The following is a 22751-nucleotide window of genomic DNA, read 5'->3' on the forward strand; positions in this document are numbered from 1 at the left end:
ATTATTCAGGATTTAACTGAGGTTTTAATCAATCAAGGCAAGAAATTAGATTGAAAGGTTTAGAAAATGAGATTTAATGAGTAATAGACATTTCAATCAATGCCAAGTATTTATCCTTGTATGTACAGAGAGAGAAAATTCAAATATATAAATCTATAAAAGAAAACAAAAATATTTCAGAACTATTTTATAAATAGCTAAAATCCAAGAAGATAAAAATCTGTACTTCCTTGTGTGATATGCAACGTATTTAGTTGCACATATAAGCAAGGAGAGAGAATTTTTCTTTTGGCTCTATTTTACATTTCTTAAGAAAATATAATTTCCTAACTCCTTATAGGTATATTTGTCTTCTGGATTCCTGACCCAAATTCCCGGCCTGAGGAATTCGAGATTTAAATACTCAGACGGTTACAACAGTGAAAAGAATGATAAAAAGTAAGTCAGGTCCACCAAAATACGCCTGGAGTAGGTAGATCAGAACTACCAGAAGGAAAAAACTGGCCCCAGCTGCTGCAGAATCAAAAATCTTCAGAGCAGTGTGTTTATTCTACAGAATAAATTCTATTATTGGCACTTATAGAATCAAAATAGGATGGTAACGTTTTCCCACACCAGATTTTCTTCTCCATCTCTTTGTTATTACGGTGCAAATGTTTGAACACTGCTCCAGACACAACACTAACCTTTTTTTTTCCAAAAATTTGCAATTTAAAAAAATTTTTTATATTTAAAAAAAGCCAAAAATAATTAGTGTAAAACAATTTTTTATCTCTTTGATGATGTAAAAGGTGTTTGGCTGTATTCTTGAAAATGAATCCCTTGGGATGCTGTAATCTTCATCACTTCTCCGTTTAGAGTGTCGTCTTCAATGATTGTTATCAGTCCCTCAGCAATTCTGGATGGGCTGGAAAAAAAAGAAGAAAAGTTGTTATTTCCGAACAATGATGTAACAGAACGTGGGAAAAGGAGAAGCAAAGCAACTCAGTGTAAGTCTCTATACCCTGAAAATTAAATATTTGAAGAAATTTGTTTTCAAGAGAAGCAGAGGTTACCACCTCTGAGTGTTTCTGGGGAGAAATTCAGTCTGCTTGATCAGGTCGTACAACGTTCAAGCAGCAACTTTACAAATCATCAGGGTTTTTTGGCCTTTATTTGCAATCCCTTAACGAGGTAGGGGACTTCTTGAGCTCATCCACCATCATCTTATCAACTTAGTCCAATTTTGTCAGTTCTTGGGCTGATTTCCATCTTGGATCACTTGCAACTTCATGAAAATTCAATATAAACGATATACCGTGCATCTTGCAACAAGTTTGTTTGAACACACTTACGAAAGAACACCAAGGGCTATTAAAAACTTGATACTTGGAAAATTCATCTGCACTTTGCTGGGAAATGGGAACACATGAAGGGAAATATCACTATGTAGGTGATAATCTTAAAACAGCCTTAAATAGCAGCCATTTGTTCCTTGTCTATAGGATAACACATTTGGTAGACCTTTATCTTGGGCAGTGTTTCCCTTTTATGTTAATTTTGCTGAAAGCACTATTGTGTGTGCTTCTTTTTCATTAATAAAGAACAACCTCCTATCTGACTTACTCCATCACGCCGTAGAACTGCATCATATTTTTGATCTCGTCCTTATACGAAAAATATTGTCCCATGTTCTCCTCCTTGTCTATCGACTGCAGAATGGGCGTGTTGACGAATCCTGGGCAAATTGTGTTGAGCCTCACGCCGTAGTTTTCCATACTTGCTGCTAACTGGAAAAGAGAAGAAGTTATGGCATTTGTCACCAACACTTCAACATAGCACCGTGTGAATGACTTCTCACGGAATGAGATTTACCACTAAGCGCTTTCCAGCCCTGCCCAGTAAGCAGATTTTGTTACTACTGATTGTTTGGTTTCAACAGCTAAGTCTGAGGCACGTTTTCTCTAGTAATGGTACTAGATTACTAGAAAAATAACATCTGCGTTGCTGGGAGAACAATTCCACAAGAAATCAACACTCTTCTTTCCACGCAGCTGTTTTTTTCTAATATTTTTGTTATTAGTGCTCTTGGCACGTCCTTAGCAGTGTTCTAGGGGGATGATATCACTCTCATAAGCAAAACCAAATAAAAAATATCTCCCATGTGCTTCCAATCTTGTAAGAACTTTCTCATTAAAAGAAAACTGTCTGAAATCAAATCAAGATTTAACTCTAAGATTGTATTTACCTCCCTCACGTCAACAGAAATGGGATTTGGTCTCTACCCCTACAACCGTAGTGCTAAACTTTTCCAGCTGCTCTATTGTCCCTGCCAAGGGATGAATTCTCCACCAAGCATCTCTGCAGGAAAAGCCCCTCTGAACTCCAGGAAAGGGGCAGAAGTGTTTCAGGATGCAGTTCAGGAAGATGATGACAGCGCAAACTGCTCTGGGAATGGTGGGACCCTTCATTTGTGGTTACTCCCAATGCATCCAGGCCCATGGTGAGCACTGGATGGACCTCCTTAGCCATGGCCCAGAACTTAGGAACTATACACGATACAGCCAAGAATAACCATAATTGTTCAATGCCCAATTCTGTTTATTTTAACATTTAACAGGTATCCTTTTTGGTATTATGTACATGTCCTTTTCCTGAGATGGTCACCTGCCCTTTAGTCTGGAGAAGAACAGAAACTGAAGTCCTACACGTTTTGTGTCCTACCTGTCCAACATCCTGCCTTTCCTGGTAAGTACAGAGAATCATTGTTTGTTATTCTTTTTTCTCCTTGCCATTTTCATATTCCATAGAGACAGCATTTCTTCTAATTTTCTAGAAGACCCTCTTTTTTTGAACTTGGTGATGTTCGTGTTATCATGAGAAAACAAAAATGGAAACCCAAGTTTCAGGTTGATGCCATGGCTTGTGTGTTATACATGACCCTTATCCGCACTAATCTATTTAGGTCAATCCAATAAAGAAGTTATATGAGTGGAGAGTTGGGAGGTAAAATATGCACAAACTATCCAAAGGATCATATCTGCTCCCTCCAAGTTATTTTACCTTTACTGCTTGTTCATTTTAACGAGAAAGTTTTGGATTCAGAGGCTAAGACTTACTCTGTGGTCATATAACAGCTAACACCTCCTATCCTGGACACATCATTTTGCATTTTCAGTGTATTGAGAGTTGGTAACAGCAAATAATGATAAACATTTATGTGTTCAAGTCAGTTTTTGTAGAATTTAGTGCCTATTGATCATTAGAAAAAGTCATCAACCCGACTTACTTACAAATAAGGAAAGCAATATGTTAAATGACCGGGATGGAGTTATGAAAAATATTTTCAAAACAAAAGTTTCTTTCAAAACACACACATGTCTGAATTTTTCCAGCTTTTGGGGAAGGAGGCTTCCGACTTTTTCAAAACACACACGTCTGAATTATTCCAGCTTTTGGGGAAGGAGGCTTCCGACTGCTTCAGACACTCTGCTTTCTTTAAGAAAATACATCCCAGTCGTGTGACAAAAGTGAGGGAACACAGAAAACTGAGCGTGATCCCAAGGAGCTGCTGATCCTGTTTTCCAAAAACACATACTTACTGCTATGGAGCGTGTGAATCCGATGACTGCTTCGGACACTCTGCTTTCTTTAAGAAAATACATCCCAGTCGTGTGACAAAAGTGAGGGAACACAGAAAACTGAGCGTGATCCCAAGGAGCTGCTGATCCTGTTTTCCAAAAACACATACTTACTGCTATGGAGCGTGTGAATCCGATGACACCGTGCTTTGTAGCACAGTACACGGGCTGGAACGCAGCCGGCATGAGGCCTGGAAAAGAAATAAAAAGGTAGCTGAATAAAGACATCAGGTACTCCTATTTATGATTACCTTAAACACACACAGGTTCTATAATGTTAAAAAAAATAAGTGAGGAATTTAAAGAGATGCAACAAAATAGATGAGTGAAAATTTTCAAATTATTTTGTAACTGGTGGTAGGGTGGGAAAAGATACCAGACTGATAAACACATGAGGAGGCAAGAGAAGAGTGATAAAAAAGTATAACTTTAAGAGGAAAAGTTGTATCTATGAAGTGTGACTGGAAAAAGCACTCCAGGATGAGATTTTTGAGCCGCCTTCTATGAGTCTGTAAAGCACTTAAAGTGCATAAAATATAGAAAGTGTTTTAGATAAGCTTTGATTGCTGACATTACTACTGGGTAAACTGGGCACCTGCAGTCATTTGCAGTGATTTCAGGGACACAGCGTGGGGAAAAGGTAAGGGAAATAACCAAGTCTGTTTTGACTACTGTATCTGCTTTAGTATCATCTTTGTAACACATCAAAATGTAAATATAAATATAATGTCTGACTTCAATCCCTTGTTTATGTGGCCTGCACAGCTGCCCTAAGCCCAGCCCTCCACCTGTGCAATGGTCTTACTGTGAGTTTATTTGGTATTTATTTGGAAATGGAAGCAGAGGTGTGGACAGCAAAGCTTTTTTTAAGCATTTTCTAGATTGAATGAGGTTGGCTGAAAATGATTTTATGGTTTGGTACCTCCTAGAGTGGCTCCTGTTCTGGAATGAGAAGCTGGGATGAAGATTTTTAGAAGGGAACAGGAAAGAAGTAACCATCCTTTATAATTATAATAATGATTATAATATCATTGCTACCCTCTGTAGGGAAAAGCAGAGGTGAAATGAAAAATGGGTGCCAACACTGGATATTTACGGTGAGAGAGCATAAAATCATTATTCATAGTAGAAAAAGGAGAGAGAACAGAGGTTTTTGAGGAAAATTAAGAACTTAATTCTACTAAGACTGAGTTTGGTGGCAAAATGCTGGTTGAGAAGAGATGAGAGACCACGAGTGCGTAGAAGTTTCTGCCTGGTGTGCCAACAATTTCCACTGTGGGAAGGCCACGTGGAGGCTGTGCTTCCACCTGAACGCTTGGGTCTTGGGAATAGAAACCACAGCCTGTCCTGAACGAGGGGATAAAATTCCTCTGTGCTCCTGAATATGATATTGTAAAACTGGGTACTGGTTTTGATGCCTTAGTGTTTGATTCTAATGGAAGTCATCCCAATTAATGGCTCAGATACATTTTTTCATTCTTTATGTGATAGAACCAAGAAAAGGTGTGACTTATCTCAGTGGAGGTGAGGAATCTGCTACCCAGCTTTAAGGATGGATTTGGCACAAAAATTCTGTGTGTTGGAGACCTGCCTGGGCTCTTTGCTCCTGAAGCCGTTGGGTCTGAAGGGAAGAACTTTCTAAAACGGCACAAAGCTCTAATTATGCCCCTGAGAGCTTCAAGGTGTTATCTTGGTTTAAGCTCTACATTGGTGATCCGGTGAAAGCAACACTGTTCAGTGGTGGGAAATGAAGAATTTCACCTCGTGGCTGGTTGTTCCCTTAAACTTGTATTTATCTGTTTAGCTGGGATTAACGTGTGATGCTTCAGCTCCATGTGCTTTATGGAAAATGGGTTTTTTCTTCTCCCCTCTGGGTTGTGATCACAATATTCCTTAACACTCTCTGTTTGGTGACTTGATGATCATCACCGTTCTTTAAATAATTGGAAATAGAGGAATATGAGCACAACAGAAATATTATGGTACTATTTTTTAAATATCTCCTAGCAGTTTTACTTGTTTTAAAGGAAAAAAACCAATCCCAATGAGGCTGCAGCTCACAGACATACAAAAGAGAAAATAACTGGAAAACACAGAGGAGGAATTTTATGCTATTTTTTTTTTTCAACATAGTAAGACAAATTTATTGTTACGTGAAAGGGAAGAGAAACGAGGTCAAGAAATAAACAAAGGAATCCAGACAGATAGAAATTCAGTTTCACAGAGTACCACCTTGAAAGTCTGGAGGTTATCAAAGCAAAAGCACAGGCACACACATGAATTCCCTTTCCCCCCTTTGCTTAATAAAAGTGTGTAGGTACCAGCCACCAAAGGGTAAGAGCCAAATTTCATATTGCTAAATTTAATTATCTAAATGATGTCAGGAGTTAAATTTAGTTTTGTGTGCTTTTTCTGTTGCTTGCAACTATTCTGTTAAAATTATTGTAGGTAGCTTCCTACAGAAGAAATTTTAGAATAATTTGCTCTTTAAATTTGGAATGAAGCTTATTACAGTGCCAAAACCTGCAGCCATTAGCCTTATCTTTTATGGGGCAAGCTGGCAGCAAAACACATTTCCCACTCTCTCAGTTGCTTGGCAGCATTGCTTCCTCTTGAGATGAATGCACAAATCCCTTAAAATTCAGAAAGCTGTATGGCTTCGCGATGCAGCGGGTTGGGAGTTGGGTACGTGCTGCTTGTCCTTCCGTCTTTCTCTCCCTTTTTCGCTTAGTCCTGTCTCCTGGAGACACTAAAGAGGGAAGATTTGATACTGGAAAGGGTGGACATGCTGGCTTTCACCCAACTGAATGAGCACTTGGAGCATCCACTTCACAGGAAGCGTTCAAGTCCTTCTGTGGGTGCTTGGAAATATAAAACAGTCGGGCCCGATGCCGACCCGAGTTCAGGTCATTGGCAAAAATCCCACGGCGAAGAACGAGAGACTAATTAGTGGGTAAAGCAAATATTATTGAATGTCACAAAAGCACTAAATATAACTCTTGTGGCTGCTCAGCAGGACACCAGAGTATTTGCTGCCTGTAGAGCGTGTCTGGTGATAAAATCTGTTAGAGAACTTGGACAGGGGGGATCAAAACCACTCGAGAGTTTAATGATCAACAGGAGCTCGCTCCGAAAAGAAAACACTGGGAGGGAATGGGAAACAGGCCAGTGGCAGTTTGCCTTTTATATATGGAATAAACTGCAGGACTTGGACCTTCAGACTGGAGAGGAGAATGAGTGTCACAAAGAGTAGTAAATAAATAAACAGTAAAAATTAGCGCATGTCAGCTTTTCTAACGTGTTCTCCCTGCTGACCTTGGTGACAATTGCTAAATACAAGCTCGGGAAAAATAAACAAAGCAGAAAAAGACACTGTTTTTGACAGGTTCCCGCAATCATTACGGCACAACGTTCATGTTACAAAAAAGTAAGTAAATAAATGCAAATTTTGATAAAATAATTAAAATGGCACTTTTGAGCTCTTACCAAACTGAAAAAAGCCAAGCTGTTAGGTCTGAAAATCAGAATTATTTTGTGCTCACTTGGAGCTGGTTGGAAATGGACTCAGGCTACTTCCTGCCCCTGCCCTTTCCCAAGTGCTGCTGGGGCATCAGCCCTGCTGTGGAAAGTTTAATTTTTGACCTGTGCTGGTGAACCCTTTTACTGCTTTCATTGCTAAAATGCACAAGAATACCCCAGAATAAAATTTCTGCCATTTGGTATTCCTCATGGATACCAAGGAAAACACTAACAACCCGAGAGTAAACCAATGTAATGTATTATTTTTCCCAGGCAGTAGCAAGAGAGAACAAACATTGTGCGCTAGATTATTAAATATGAGACTGATAGGTTGGGAAAATTACTGAATTTTTCATTGAACTGAGTTTAAAAAGGAAATAAAAGTCATGGCCCTTTGACACTACTTAGGTTGCTATGACGAAAACCAGCTCAAAATGGGAATAAACAGGGAAAAGGTGTAAGAAAGAGGGAAAGGTGTGACTGATTGGTACGATTCATTTATTTCAGAAACAAACCAGTGCGTAGGAAATGTTTATACAGGAAATATTCTTACCTGCCAAAGATGAGATGTTAATGATCACTCCTCCATCGCCTCCGTTTCCTTTTCTCATGTATTCTAGGCCGAGGTAGGTTCCTCTGATCACAGACGTCTGATACAGGGGGGAAAGGGATTATTATAGTCAAAATATGTTTCTTTTGTGCTCCTAAAAGCTGAATCTTGCTTTAATCATGGTGCCTAGAGCCTGTACTGCTTTACCAGTGATCTTATTTATATTTTAATACATTCCACAGTAATGCAGCTCAAGAGCTTCAGAAGCGCAATTGCATTGTGTAGAAATAACAGCAGCTTAATTATTGGTCTTATTAGGAGACCAATATTTGAACTAAAATGTTACAATGTGAAAGAAATGCTGTGAAGGAAATGAAATAGAGAGTACAGAAATAATTTGTTGAAAATAATTAAAATGGCACTTTTGAGCTCTTACCAAACTGAAAAAAGCCAAGCTGTTAGGTCTGAAAATCAGAATTATTTTGTGCTCACTTGGAGCTGGTTGGAAATGGACTCAGGCTACTTCCTGCCCCTGCCCTTTCCCAAGTGCTGCTGGGGCATCAGCCCTGCTGTGGAAAGTTTAATTTTTGACCTGTGCTGGTGAACCCTTTTACTGCTTTCATTGCTAAAATGCACAGGAACACCCCAGAATAAAATTACTGCCATTTGGTATTCCTCATGGATACCAAGGAAAACACTAACAACCCGAGCGTAAACCAACACAATGTATTATTTTTCCCAGGCAGTAGGAAGAGGGAACAAATATCATGTGCAAGATTGTTAAATATGAGACTGACAGGTTGGGAAAATTACTGAATTTTTCATTGAACTGAGTTTAAAAAGGAAATGAAAGTCATGGCCCTTTGATACTACTTAGGTTGCTATGACGAAAACCAGCTCAAAATGGGAATAAACAGGGAAAAGGTGTAAGAAAGAGGGAAAGGTGTGACTGATTGGTACGATTCATTTATTTCAGAAACAAACCAGTGCGTAGGAAATGTTTATACAGGAAATATTCTTACCTGCCAAAGATGAGATGTTAATGATCACTCCTCCGTCGCCTCCGTTTCCTTTTCTCATGTATTCTAGGCCGAGGTAGGTTCCTCTGATCACAGACGTCTGATACAGGGGGGAAAGGGATTATTATAGTCAAAATATGTTTCTTTTGTGCTCCTAAAAACCGAATCGTGCTTTAATCATGGTGCCTAGAATCTGTACTGCTTTACCAGTGATCTTATTTATATTTTAATACATTCCACAGTAATGCAGCTCAAGAGCTTCAGAAGCGCAATTGCATTGTGTAGAAATAACAGCAGCTTGGGTTTCTTTTGTGCTCCTAAAAACCGAATCGTGCTTTAATCATGGTGCCTAGAATCTGTACTGCTTTACCAGTGATCTTATTTATATTTTGATACATTCCACAGTAATGCAGCTCAAGAGCTTCAGAAGCGCAATTGCATTGTGTAGAAATAACAGCAGCTTAATTATTGGTCTTATTAGGAGACCAATATTTGAACTAAAATGTTACAATGTGAAAGAAATGCTGTGAAGGAAATGAAATAGAGAGTACAGAAATAATTTGTTGATGAAACACACGCTTTATCTGAGGATACAAGTGGTGGATGAACTGATCCGATTCCCAGCATTTTTACTGAGACAAACTGTGTTATAAAAAATGTACAGACGGAATCAAATACTAACATTTGTGACTCCGTTGGCTCAAGGCATGAGATTTCTTCTTAGGATTAAGTTATAACTTACATTTCTGGTCCCAGAACATTAAAAATATGTATTCTTTTCTGACTACCATTCCTCTCAAAAGAAGATTAACCCAAAAAGACAAATATAAATCATCTTTTATATTGTCCTCTCAATATAATTGTCCTCTCAAAATTCAGAGAGGTGTGAAACGTGGATTTAGTCTAATATTAATCTGCAGCACGTGATTTTTAAAATGTTTTTTAAAAGATCTTTGAGGAAGAATATTTTACTAAGACCTGTGTTATCTCGATTCCTTAAGATCTGTTTTTTGAACCCTCCTGCAGCCAGAACTTCTGCTGGGATTCATCTCGCCCAATTTCAGACTTTTAAACCATGAGATGCCTAAAGAAATGCCAGGCCTGGGGTTATTGGTCTCCAGCATGAATCAAGTGGAATTTCCCAGAAAGTAAGTCACTTCAGCAGAGACTTTAGAAGCGATAATAGAAAGGCAGCAGACAGTGGAAGATACTAATTTTAGTGAAATGTTGCAATATTCCTGCATCCGTGATGAGTTTCGTAATTCCTTACTAATTTTGTTAGATCTCACCATAATCAGTTCCCATTTGGTTTACAATTTCTACTTAAAATGAACAAGTGTATTGAGTTTCATTTTTCTGGAAATATTATTTCAATTTAAAAATGTTTTTTATGACCATTTATTGCTATTTATTTGACCCAAATGAAGATGTTCAAAAGATGAAGTGGCCCTACAACTATGTTCACATCTGCGCACAATTATTTCACTGAGAGTTTTGACCAATTCTACAGAATGGTGAATCATGGAGAAGGAAATCTCCCAAACTAATAAAAAACCACAGTTTAAAAAAAAATAAATCTGTATATGACTAAAACCTACTGGATAGTGGCTGGGTGTACTGGAAAGGAAAAGCTTTTAAAATTAGAACATTAAGTATTTGTCTACCGTTATCTAAATTCCCAAAGCAAAATTGAAATAATTTGAAGACATGTATTACGTTTCATTTTTATTAGCTGATAGTTTCAGACATACGTGGTATAAAACAGAAAGTAAAGGTCCTAATTCAAGTTCAGTTCAGTTGCTCTTCGCATTTACGGGTTTTCAGAGGACCCAAATTTGGGAGGGTGTTGCATCTCCTGCTTTGTTAATATTCCTTGTTTTTTGCCCAAGAAACGTGAGGTTAAGCTGCCCATTGACAGAGATAAAACAACCTGAGACCTCATTACCAAGTTTGCTTTGGAATTTTGATAAAGAATCAGCTTTTTTTCAATTTCTATAATTGCAACGTTTTATGTGATGTTTTCAATGTCGTTATATTTTCAGTGTACCAATTTTCTGGAATAATGTAAAAAAAAAAAAAAAAGAAAAACACAAAAGATGAATAGTTCAAAATTCTGAAATAACATTCCAAACTTTTCTTAAACCAAAAATTCCCGTAAAAAGCTTTTTTTGGTTGTTTTTCCCCTGGAAATTTTCGTTTTAAGTACTTTAAAAAATTTTTTGATTAATATCAAAAGAATGTTATTGATTGAATGTTTTAACAGAAACTTTCCAAAGAAGTGTCTTCAGTGGCTTGTAAAACACCAGACTAAATCAGATTTCTCTTGCAAGTCCCGGAAAGTTTCAGAGCCGTTATAAACGTAGTCGAGTGCTGTTTAACATTGATTGCCATGAGTAAATTTTAAAGGATTTATTGAAAAAGAAGATGGTTAATGCCCAGTAGTGCTGCTGTGAGGGGTCCTTATTCTGAATATGAACTCATTGGCAGCTCAAGTGACTTGGACTTAAGCATGGGTGGTGTTTTTTTAATATATAATATTAATATTATAATTTATTATTAATTATAACAATAGTAATTAACGTATTATATGCTAGGCTGTCTACAGGAGGTTTTAGGGAGGATGGGGTTAATGCTGCCTGGGAGAGCAGGTTCGGGTCCTGCCATACCCTGGAGCAGTGGCTCAACCTGCCCAACAGAAAACAGAGATTTCCACTTGGGACGATTAGAGGGAATAAATAATCCTGAGAAGGAAGTAGCTTGGGACTCCTTGAGGATTTTTCTGTTCCTCCAGCCTTCTCATTGGAGGAGAAAACAGAGCTAGAGGAGTCTTTGGCCAAACCACAATTAGAGGACAAGGAAAAAGTGAGTAGCTTGACTCTTCTCTCAAAATCACTATACTGCTCCTTTTTTTCCTCAGACTTCGTTAACTCGGCGTTTCTTCAAGGGCAGGGAAGCCTTCTCCTTTCGTAGGTATTGTGAGAGGTTGTCTTCAGAATTAAGGCAGACTTTTATTCAGGTATTGCCCTTACAGCTGCTCTTATCCTTGCAAAAACCTTCTCGTCAAGTGTGGGTGATCTTGGGCGATGTGGTTATTTCTGAGGTTTGGGCAGGTCACACAAAGAATTATTCTGGAGGTAAATTCTGAACTAAATATAGAGAAAACCCCAGTTGTCTGCCCGCTCAACGGATTGCACTTCAGCTGAAGGTTGTGTGGTAGATCTCCCATTCTCCTGCCAGAGTTCTCCTCTCAACAGTTCTCCAAGGAAGAACTTCCTGCAGAAGGGAACTCCTACAACGTGTGCTCAGAAGCCGTAGTGCCACTTTCCAGCCCAAAATGAAGCTGACCATCCTGTCTGGGTGCTAAACACTCAAACGGGAACGAGATTTTCCAAAGAAAAAATAGTTTTCTAAAGAAAAATAACATATTTCTTTTGGGGTTTGTAATGAAATCCATCTTTGCAAGTGCATAAATTGCAGCCTCATAAATTCCTCTCATGTAAAACTTTGGCTTCGTATGTGTTGACATCAGAATACTTCATCTGAATTCCAGAAAAAAGCTTATCAGCCATTAGTTCCTTATACCCTGAAAGCCACAAGGGAAAGTAAAACTGGCAAAGAATGATGCAGTTTGTGTAGCCCCATTTCCTGGATTTGGGATGTGACGAAAGATATCTGCAGTTTGCCTTTCAATTAACTGAAGGATCTTCAGATCCTGTAGATTTCCACACACACTTATAAGAATAATACTTTTATCCCACACTCCTATCCAGCAATAGTTCATATTTTGTCCATTACAAATAGAAATTTTGGGAAAGTTACCATTTAAAATCGCCAATTTTAAGAAAAAAAAAAAGTCTAACTTGTTTGAAGATGAAAATGTGCTGCGAGACTTAACTTTGTACAACAAAGAGTGTTGCATCTTACAGCTGAATTATTTACAGTTCCTTTTGTTACAGTTCCATTAGCCACACGGATATTGTCCATAAACATGGCAAGAACCAAGAGTAGGAAAGTTGTCAAATTTGTGATTAAATGCAGGTAAAGTGAAAACTGGGACAGCTGACTCTTACTTAGATTTTTTTTTTTTGCTCCCAGCCACTGAAAACTAGTGTCATTCAAAGTCAAAAAATAATCTAAAGGGTTGTCCTCCTGTCATCTTAGTGATACTGCTGTTTGTTTTCTTACCAAAATACAGTGTATTGTAGCACATAATGATGGACCATCGCTGAGCTCTGCAGGTCTGAGAGAGGAAACTTTACTCAACTGCCGGCAGAAAATTTAGGATTCTTTCCGATGAAGTTATGAGGGTGAGTGTGGGAACATCTCCTGGTATTGGCTTCCATAAATTACAGGTTTTAAATTAGAGGAGATCAGAGGTTCTGAAGCACCACACAGTAATACACCCCAAACTTAATATCTGCTACTGTGATAAACTTCAAAAAATAATTCTGCAAATACTCAAACATTTACAGTTGCTTTTGGAAGTACCATCTCAGTAATCAGCTGATGGTCGGACTCAATGATCTGAAAGGTCCCTTCCAACCCAGACAATTGTATGATTCCACTTAGCAAACTGTTAAATGGCAATTTAGGTATCACTGTCAAAATCAGAAAGAATCTTACAAAATCTGTGATTCTTGACATCTCTGTGTGTCCCATGGCTGTACAGTTTTAATTGTATTGTTCTAAAAGAGACCATATCTTAAAACTCTGATCCTAATGAGACTCCGAGTCTTCAATAGAGACTTATTTAATATTTTTCCAGTGTTAGGAACCCACGTTAGCCAGTACAATGTTCTTGTACCCCACCATTACACCTGTAAGCCCATTTCCATACTCTGTGTTTAATTTTAGCTTGATCTATTAAAAAAAAAACCAAAAACAAGAAAGCATCCTTCAGTGATGGTGCCCAGAACGTCATTTATCATCATCCTTTGTAAGTGACAACTGCTTTGAAAGTAATTTAGTAGAGAGTGCTTTTTTTCCCTAGTGTTTCAAGGCAGGTTTTCCAACTGACGTAATTTTTTTATGCCTGTTTACTAAGAAATAGGCTACCTCGTGCTTGATAATTCTGCTGTCTCCTTATGCATGCTAATTATTTTATGCTGAGAAACTATATAACTCTATCTGCGTTATTTCAGTGCTGAGGATGACTTGTTATCAAGGTGATAAGGCAATATGAATTGATTTGAGAGAAGAAAATGGTAATTAAGAATCAGTCCCAACATTATATATAGGTTTTTGAGCTAAATCTATTCGAGAGCCTGGACTACCGAGCGAAAAACAAATGAGGAGCCATTGGCTTGTGGTTTCACAGAGCAGGTCAGCACAGGGCTGGAATTTGACCCAAGATCATTTGACTTTCATGCCGCGATGTTGTAAATCGATGGTTATCTATAAGGAAACGTTGCAAAGTGCTTCACAAGCTGCATAAGACGAGCTTCAGAAGTCTGAGACTAAGTGCTGCTCGTGATATTCATGGAAAAATTTAGCTTTTTGCTGCTGGACGGGGAGGTGGGACTGATTTTGCCTTTAATGTAGATTTTGTAGGAAGCAAACAGGTTGTAGCAAGCGCACAAGTCCCTTGGCATTCCTGTGTAGAGGAATAGTTTCCTTGCTATATAAAATGAAATTGCAGGCTCTTGAGTTTGAATTTCCAGCTCAAACTGTGGAAGACAAGCAGCCCAGGGAGGGAGAGGAGAAAGGAGAAGGAAATATGCAGTAGGATTTGATCATTTGCTTGAAATCAGCAGCTTTTGTACAATGTGGGACTGAAATACTGGGGTTAAGCTTTTTTATTGTGCAGTTTTCTTTACTTCTCTGCCCCAGACATTCCTGAAGGACACAAGAGTAATGTTGCCCTTCAAGTAGCTGGGCTTAAGGAGTTCTAAGTTCAAAGAAATTTGCTTTTCATTGTATTTCAGCATTGGTTACTGTAAACATATGTTAAAACTGTGAGCTGGGAAGTTCATCAACTTTGATCAATGGCAGCTTGATTGACTGTGCAGTTAAGGTAAGTCTGTGTTCTTCCTCATGTAAGATGGACAATAAAAATAATTCTATTTAGAGGCTTCTTTATGCACTTGGCGGATTGACCCTCGTGCCACTGGTTGCAAGGTAAAGTGGTACTCGTCACTTTTTGGTGGCCACATCTCTCCCTAGGGACTTAGTCCTCCTCCTGACATCAAATAAGCCACTGAACAACAGAGTTACTCCATGTCTGGTTGCCTGGACTGCAAGTTTGGTGAACTCTTTACCTATATAATTTTGTCTTCTACAGATCCCACTGTTTGGTTCTGTGTTGGTAGCATTAGGACACAGTCCTGGCCCCTGTCTGTACTGGGAGTCCTGGTGGCAATTCCCACCTGCTGAATCCAGCTGTGTGTCCTGGTCATGTTATTTTGGGAGGAAAGTTTGGCCCTTGACATTTCTCCTGTTCCACTGGGAAAGGAGAGCAATGCGGATGGACTAGAAGAAGGTTGCAGTGTTCTCCTAAGGGGTCCCTTTTATGGCTTGCACAATTGACCTTGTGATGACCATGAAGTCTTTTTCCCCAAAATAAATGAAATTAGTCACTTCTGAAGCTTGCCTAGTTACCCTTCTGGTTTCTGCCGGGATGTTAATTGGCCTTTTGAGGATTAGTTCCTTACAGATGAGCAAATGAATTGGTTTTGGAAGGTTTGTGAGCTGCTGGAACCTTTATGTCACCATAGGCTACGTTTGGGGCCACATGTAGATACACAGCATTGCATTCCCTGCTCTGTGGTACCAACCTAAGTCTTTTGCAGGGAGAAATCCCAACTTAGGCAGACTTCATTAAGAAAAGGACTTTCCTAAATTCACAGAAACTTGTTACCTTTGTCATTTATGGAGATAAACTATGCAAACCCATGAAAAATGCAAAAACTTGGCATCCTTGGGTACTGCCACATTTTGCCCAGTAACGAAGGATGAGACTGTCATGCACCTGAACAAATTCCACATGTGTATTTGAGTTCTGCTTCTCTCTGGGCAACACTTAGATAATGGATCCCATATGACTGGGTTTTTTTTGGCTTGCCCATGTTATGGCCTGCAATTTACCGTTTTGCCAGAATAATGTGTTAAGATCTGCAAAATCATCCCATAAACAGGAGATAACTGGGATTTTGCTGTCACATTCATGAGTCATTTAATTTCCTTTGGGGACTTGGTTTAAATATACCTACAAAATAATTTGTTGGCATAAGAAAACAGTAAGAGAGTCAAAATATTATGCAAAGTGCTTCTGTACTTTTGATTCAGGGAATATTTAAAATGTAAGAATAATCGATGCCCGTACTGCTACGCTTAACTGTCAGTTTCCAGAAACCTCTGATACGAGCACAAAAAAGGAACCTCCAAATAAATTTTGGGATTGTCCCAGTGTAAAATGTGCTAAGTGCATTTGTAAAGAGAAGAGATACTGTAATTAAGTGGCCATTATAATTACTGTGGTTCCCAAAAGCCTATGTCACCAAGACAAGATAAAATTAGGGAAGCTTCTTAGAACCCCAAATGGTGTTGAACTAACACTATGTTCCAGGCTCATAAAGATGTGGGCATTTTTCTTTCTTTAGGGACTTGAAGAGGGGAAAAAAAACGTCAGATTATAAAATTTCTGGATTCCTCAGGCATAAATTCTCATGAAATTGAATGCAAGAAACTGTCTGGTCATGCTGGAGGACTGAAGGTAGGACCTCACTAAGAACATACGTGCTGTGTCCTTGTGCCCTTCTGTGCATGGGCGTGTGTGCGCATCCCGGGCTGTTGAAACTACAGGGGTCATCTAATTTAAAATGGAATTGCTGAATGGTTGCCAAGATATTGTTTTAAATACCACAATAACCAGAGTGTACGTTTGTGTGGGTACGAGCAGTTGAAGCTGCCATTGATGAAGCTGGCAGTGATCAAGTCAACGCTATCGGTGTTGGGGTTTTGAAGTGAGGAATGGATGGCATTGCTGGAATACTTAACTTAAAAATTTAATAGAAATGTTAATGATGTGACAAAAAAGGTGGGGTTTTTTTGCACACAATATAGTAAAATGGCGGGAGGTGCTGCAACAGAAATCTCTTTTTAGCTGTTTATACTCTTTTCCCCCCATCTTTACCAAGCTGTCCTTTCTCTCGCTCTCAGGAAACTCTAATGGATACAAGTAGGAACTGTGTTTTATTCCCCCTTTTTCCTTCTAAATTAAGCCAATTAAGCCCCACTTTTGGAACCTGCTTCTTCAGTTCTGTTCTTCATGCTTCCTCAAGCAGTACTACCAGGGAACTTCCTCACACTCCTTTAGAAGCTTTCCTGAAGACCAACCGGTTCTGTGGAGTGTTTTAGCCATAAAGAACACACCCCACACGTGTTTGCTCTGATTTATCTTGTGCTGCCCTGCTCTGCTTCTGTACTTTGTACTTTATACTGGGGCAGGGAATATTTGTGCTATCAACATAGAAATGGTATCATTAAGATGAAGACTGGCATGTAGAGGTTGGGGTTTTTTTTTCCCTTTTTAAAAGTAGAAAATATGTGCATAATTTGTATCAAAACGTGTGTCCTTAGATGTTATTCCTGTTCTTAGGGATAATACAAAGGATACTTCAAATGTCTGATGTTGGCAAAATAAAGACATTTTAAATATGCACATATTTTGCTCCCTTGTCTACAAAAGCAAAAAATATTTTATGAAACCAACCAATATAAGATATTAAATGCAGTTATTCTTCAATTGTTATAGTTAAAAAGCAAAAAGTACCAAATGTTATATCTTGGTTTTTGGAAATTACAGTAACTCACTAGAAATACCCTGTGGAAATAAGGTAGTTGGTTGACTCAGGGTTAGAGAGGGAAATAATATCAAAATCAAAAGATAAATGAGGGTATTTGGGTCTTAGAGTGTCCTTGATTTAAGCCCCATGGCTGTACTTCTACTCTGCTTCATCACTTTAGATGTTCTTATTCCAGTCACCAGCTTTCAACTATGAATTAAGTCATTAGGACGGGATAATACAAAGGATACTTCAAATGTCTGATGTTGGCAAAATAAAGACATTTTAAATATGCACATATTTTGCTCCCTTGTCTACAAAAGCAAAAAATATTTTATGAAACCAACCAATATAAGATATTAAATGCAGTTATTCTTCAATTGTTATAGTTAAAAAGCAAAAAGTACCAAATGTTATATCTTGGTTTTTGGAAATTACAGTAATTCGCTAGAAATGCCCTGTGGAAATAAGGTAGTTGGTTGACTCAGGGTTAGAGAGGGAAAGAATATCTAAATCAAAAGATAAATGAGGGTATTTGGGTCTTAGAGTGTCCTTGATTTAAGCCCCATGGCTGTACTTCTACTCTGCTTCATCACTTTAGATGTTCTTATTCCAGTCACCAGCTTTCAACTATGAATTAAGTCATTAGGACATTTATAGTGAATTTACCTATACAATAATTTATAAACTTGAAAATTTTCCTTTTTTTAAAATTTTTATTTTTAAGGGCAGTATCTTGATAGTTAAGCATATAGATTTGTAAGACTTGGATTCCAGTTCTTCTGCTCCTTGAGGTGGTTCAGCCCCACCTCTGCTCTGCTTCAGCCTCATCACTGGTAGTAAGAGAAAAAAAATAGCAGATGGAGCTTCTTGATGCCTTCTGTTTGAAGCTCTTGGCATTGAAAATTTGCTTGAACGTCACTCTAAGTTAGGATATTGTGACTGGTAATAGTCTGTTTGAAAATAAATTTGAGAGGCTCACTGAATGTACTGGGTTTTAGCAAGTAAGCACTCTTAAGTGATGTGCTTCGATCGGCAAGGATGGTGACATGGCCTGTGTGAAGAGCTCAGGTTCTATGTCTGCTTCATTGGTGGAGAAAATGTGGAGCTCTTGGTTGAACGAGTTTTCTTGTAATACCAACAAATGGCAACTTACTCTGTAGCACAGGCTGAGTCCCACAAGTAACTAAAATGTTCTAAATAAATCAAATAAACAGACTGTTCTCCTGTAGAGACAGCTCTACTGCTTTGGGCACCGTACTGTTCAAGGCCAGGTTGAACGTGGCTTTGAGCAACCTGGTCTGGTGGGAGGTGTCCCTGCCCAGGGTAGAGGGGTGGGACCAGATAGGCTTTAAGGTCCCTTCCAACCCAAACTAGTCTATGATTGTTCCACCTTCCTGGAATTTCATTGGGTTTTATAGCTTTATTTGTTAGAACCTCAGTAGTTACATGGTTTTTGCTCCAGTAGCTGTGCTTCCCAATCCAACCATTCCTGGCACGATGGCCTCTAGGCGTATTCCAGTGTTAAACAAAAGTATGTACATATGAAAGAAGAGAATTCTTACCAAGTTAATTTGGATAGTGCTTTCCCAGTCCTTCTCATTGTTCACTCCAGCGTTGTTAACCACAATGTCCAGCCTTCCAAAGTGCTCGATTACTTTTTTGAAAGCACCTGTGGTAACAACCAAGGGTGAAATTTGTTAGAACTTACGGAAAGAAAGATATAAAAATGCAATGCATGCATATAAATCAATGTTTGGTTACTCTACCAAAATGTCTTTGCTATTTTCTTAACCACTAAGGAGCAACACGCAATGAAAAGCTTTATCTGACCATTCACCAGTATTAAACATATTGAGGAAAAATGAAAGGGTTAAGATACCATCATCACCTTTTCCTTCAGTTTTACAATGCCTGATAACAGGAGCTAATGAAAGCTCTTAACACCCATACGTTTCATATTAGATAGGATGTTTGGCACCCTAATTCTATAAATTAAGCATTTATAGCTCGGTTTGTAACAGGTGGATATAGCCAGTGAGTTCAAGATTTGGCACCATCTATTTTACAGGACAAATAAAAGCCTCATGTGTTCAGAGCACAGTTGGTTGAGTCTGAATTTAACCTAAGAACTCAATCTTATTCAGTGAGATAACTATCACGAGTCTGTCAACTACAAATAATTCATCGTGATTCCGGTTTAAATTTATCCATTTACGAATAAATTGTCATATATCCTATTTTTCAGGTAACTTCAACAATTTGTTTCTCGAATTCACCCCACCTTCCTTCTGCTGAGGAAAACAGTGACCTGCCTTCCAAAGAGTGTCAAAATAAAGAGCTGGGAAACTTTCCCAAGGACGTTGTGTTCTCCCAGGTGACGGTGTCTGAGCTAAGGTAAAAGCTGTGTGGAAAAGCACGATGATGTTGTAGCAATGAGCAAACTTATCTGGGGTAGGATGGGAGGATGGTCGGAGAGATGACCTCCAGGTGCTCACTCCAGGCTAAGATTTTCCATGACTGCAGACGTTATCTGACATGTATATATACAGCTTGAGGGGTTTTTTTCACTTCAAATATTGTTCCTCCTCTCTAAATATTTATTATTATGTAAACCAAGACAATTTTTTTTCCACTTCAAATATTGTTCCTCCTCACTAAATATTTATTATTATGTAAACCAAGACACATCCTTCCCCCCCATATTGTTTTAAAAAACATCATTTGATGACTGACTTAAACCCTAGGGTATTTCAGGTACACTGAAATCGTGCTTGGCAGGGCTTACTGAAACCACACCACTAAAAAGTGATCCTAATTACCTGATCTTTAGCAGCTTTGAGAAATTGACCTTATTTTTTTTGCAGCAGTTGCAGGGATTTACTGAGTTTTTTTCTGGCACCAGGTGGCCTTTTCTTCTCCTGAGCTCTGCAGGTCCTTCCCAGTCGTCCTCTTGTCATCAGAACAAGGGCTGGGCAGCAGGTGGGAAAGGTTTTGTTTGTCCAACTGCCTTTATTTTACAGATCTTTCTAATATTCTTATTCTGTACTAGAATATTTCAATATTGCTAAAGCCTCTATTTTTTGGCAGGCTGCCTTTTTGGCTTTTGTCGTGTTTGTTGCTAATTCATTCTCTGGTTTCTCAATTTAACTCTTCAGTCACTTCTCGTCTTTCCCATCCTGCCTCAGCAAGGGCAAGTGAAACCCTTTGGCTTAATTAGGAGCAGAACTGATTATTTAACTTAGTTTCAATGGGTAAAATAAACACAGTTTGGGTCCTCAATCGGCTTTCAAATTTTGGAAACTCTGATTCCCTTTTAAGCCTTCTCCAAAATAGCATCTTTCATCAACCTCATTCTAAATAGAATCTTTTGCCTTCAAAACCCACCACAGATGCTAGTACTTTTGCCAATTATTTGCTTATTACATTCACACAGTCTGGACTAATTGTAGTTTTCTAGTTTACACATCAAGAAAAGAGCCAAATGCTTTCAAGCTGCTTGCGTATCTATGTTAAAATAAAGAATGACTACCCGATTTGGAATATATTTCTGGTAAATGTTTACCTGCCTACAGTAATCCCATCTATTCCCTACCCACAATAAGAAGAATCTCATCACAAATGAAAGTTGTCACCCACGCTTCAGTGTAAACTGCCTTGTTCTTCCCTTTTTGAATGTAGAGTAATTCTGTGCCTCCATTGCACACCAGTGGGTGCCTATGGAATCGTGAAAATTAAAAGCAGATGATCGTATGGAATGTTGAAGAAAGAAAAATGAAGAGGAGGATCCGTTTGAAAGGAGAAGGAAGAAAACCAGTGGAAAGTAAGTATCAACACCAGTTATATGTGAACTTCCTAAACATTCATGGAAAGCAGACGTAAATGTATGGGGAGTTCTCAGAAGTAGGACAAGATAGAAGATTTTTGGGGGTCAGGAGCAGGTCACAGGCAAGACATCAGCCTTTTGTACCTACAGATCCTCGGCCCAGGACCGTGGCTTGGTTTCATACCGAAAGGGCTAAAGTTAAAATAAGAGGAACTTGACTCAGGCACATGACCTTTAAGATAAAAAGCCGCTACGGGGACTTGAGACATCCACTAAGAGCTTTAAACACGAGGAGTGAAATGAATCTGCATTTAAGTGGGGGCTTGCAATTACAAGTTAAAAAAAATAGGAAAAAACCCCACAAAACAACAACCAACTAATAAAACCAATAATATCACCCCAGAAACCCTAAAGGATTGTAAGACATGGTTGCAGATTTGTGACACGCATGCTGCAGGATGCTTTTCCTACCTCACTCCTCCCATGAGGAGAAATAGTCAATAATCAACCTAAGCTGATAAAAAAAAACCACTTTGTTTGCTGATTAGAACAGATCTCAAATTTAGAGTCTGGCATCTCTCTTACAGACAGACAACGTAAATCTTTGGAATTAGGCATAATCCACACTGGTGACCATTAATGCGGGCAGCGAAGCCTAGGGGGTAGGAGCAGAACTAAAACTGCTGTTGACATCCCAGCCTGACACAAATAAATCCGGGGAAAGGGCACGGACAAAAGTAATGTCAAAATCAGGGATCTGAGTCACTACCTACGAGTGTATCTCTCTAATAATGAAACTTTGCAGAAGTGGTGTGCCTGTTAGGAAATGCGGTGAAGGGCACACCAGCATTACATGATATTCTAAGAACTGGGGAGGGAACATGATTTACTCCACCGAGTGAAAACACAAATGCAAATCCTGCGCGAGGGAAGCTCCTCGCCATTCCCTGCATCTGCAAACTGTGTGTGAAGTGTTATCAGCCCATCTTTTAACCCAGTTTGCTGGGTTTTTTTTGCCTTTTCTGCTCTCCGCTCCGGGAGAGAGCACCACCGCAACCCCGGGCAGAGTTTATTACTCCTGCGAGGAGAGAATGCAGCTTGGAGTCTGGAGAGAAGCCTCATAAAAAGCAAGTCCCTGCTTTAAAGTGTGTATATAGATATGTATGTCTATTACTCATAAAATAACAATTATCTCCTGCAGAGGCTTTCGTGCAGAGCTATCGGGCGCGCTACTCCACGGCAGTGATTTCCTTGGCTTTGCTTTGGCAAAGGGGGGTGCAAAGGGGGGGGCTGGAGGCTGCATTTCACAGCTCCAGGTTCCCAACCGACCCCAAAACCCTTCCCGAGCCGCCGTGGTGGGGAGCGATGGGGGGGCAGGGGGGGCCGGGCTGCGGGGACCCTCCAGCCCAAGGGGTGGCGGGCGGTGAAGGGGGC

General features: G+C 39.1%; 1 protein-coding gene and 1 long non-coding RNA gene across 5 annotated transcripts; one reads left to right on the top strand and one right to left on the bottom strand.

Moving 5' to 3' along the window:
- Positions 1–4: 4 nt before the first annotated feature.
- Positions 5–19137, bottom strand: HPGD (hydroxyprostaglandin dehydrogenase 15-(NAD)). The gene is made up of 5 exons (XM_014948418.1): positions 19057–19137; positions 7693–7789; positions 3735–3811; positions 1606–1769; positions 5–907 (listed from the first exon to the last, which is right to left on the bottom strand). Exons 2-5 carry the CDS (start codon positions 7748–7750, stop codon positions 769–771), a joined length of 438 nt encoding a protein of 145 aa, XP_014803904.1. The 5' UTR covers positions 7751–7789; positions 19057–19137; the 3' UTR covers positions 5–768.
- Positions 9791–21260, top strand: LOC106891706. Of its 4 annotated transcripts, XR_001412768.1 has the most exons (9): positions 9791–9856; positions 11626–11724; positions 12904–13015; positions 13563–13644; positions 14633–14721; positions 16307–16419; positions 19740–19888; positions 20359–20473; positions 21173–21260. It is a non-coding gene; the product is annotated as an uncharacterized LOC106891706 (long non-coding RNA). The 4 variants fall into 4 exon arrangements; XR_001412767.1 differs by lacking the exon at positions 13563–13644; XR_001412769.1 differs by lacking the exon at positions 13563–13644 and having other exon boundaries at positions 20397–20473.
- The last annotated feature ends 1491 nt before the right edge of the window (positions 21261–22751 follow it).

Source organism: Calidris pugnax, unplaced genomic scaffold, assembly GCF_001431845.1.
Source record: "Calidris pugnax isolate Ruff unplaced genomic scaffold, ASM143184v1 scaffold172, whole genome shotgun sequence".
Classification (NCBI taxonomy): Eukaryota; Metazoa; Chordata; class Aves; order Charadriiformes; family Scolopacidae; genus Calidris; species Calidris pugnax.

Excerpts from the sequence above, each read along its gene's own strand:
- HPGD (XM_014948418.1), bottom strand. The coding sequence starts at position 7,750 with ATGAGAAAAGGAAACGGAGGCGATGGAGGAGTGATCATTAACATCTCA. Across the intron at positions 3,812-7,692 it reads TAACATCTCATCTTTGGCAG|GCCTCATGCCGGCTGCGTTC; the intron begins GTAAGAATATTT and ends TTTCTTTTCCAG. Across the intron at positions 1,770-3,734 it reads GATTCACACGCTCCATAGCA|TTAGCAGCAAGTATGGAAAA; the intron begins GTAAGTATGTGT and ends TCTCTTTTCCAG.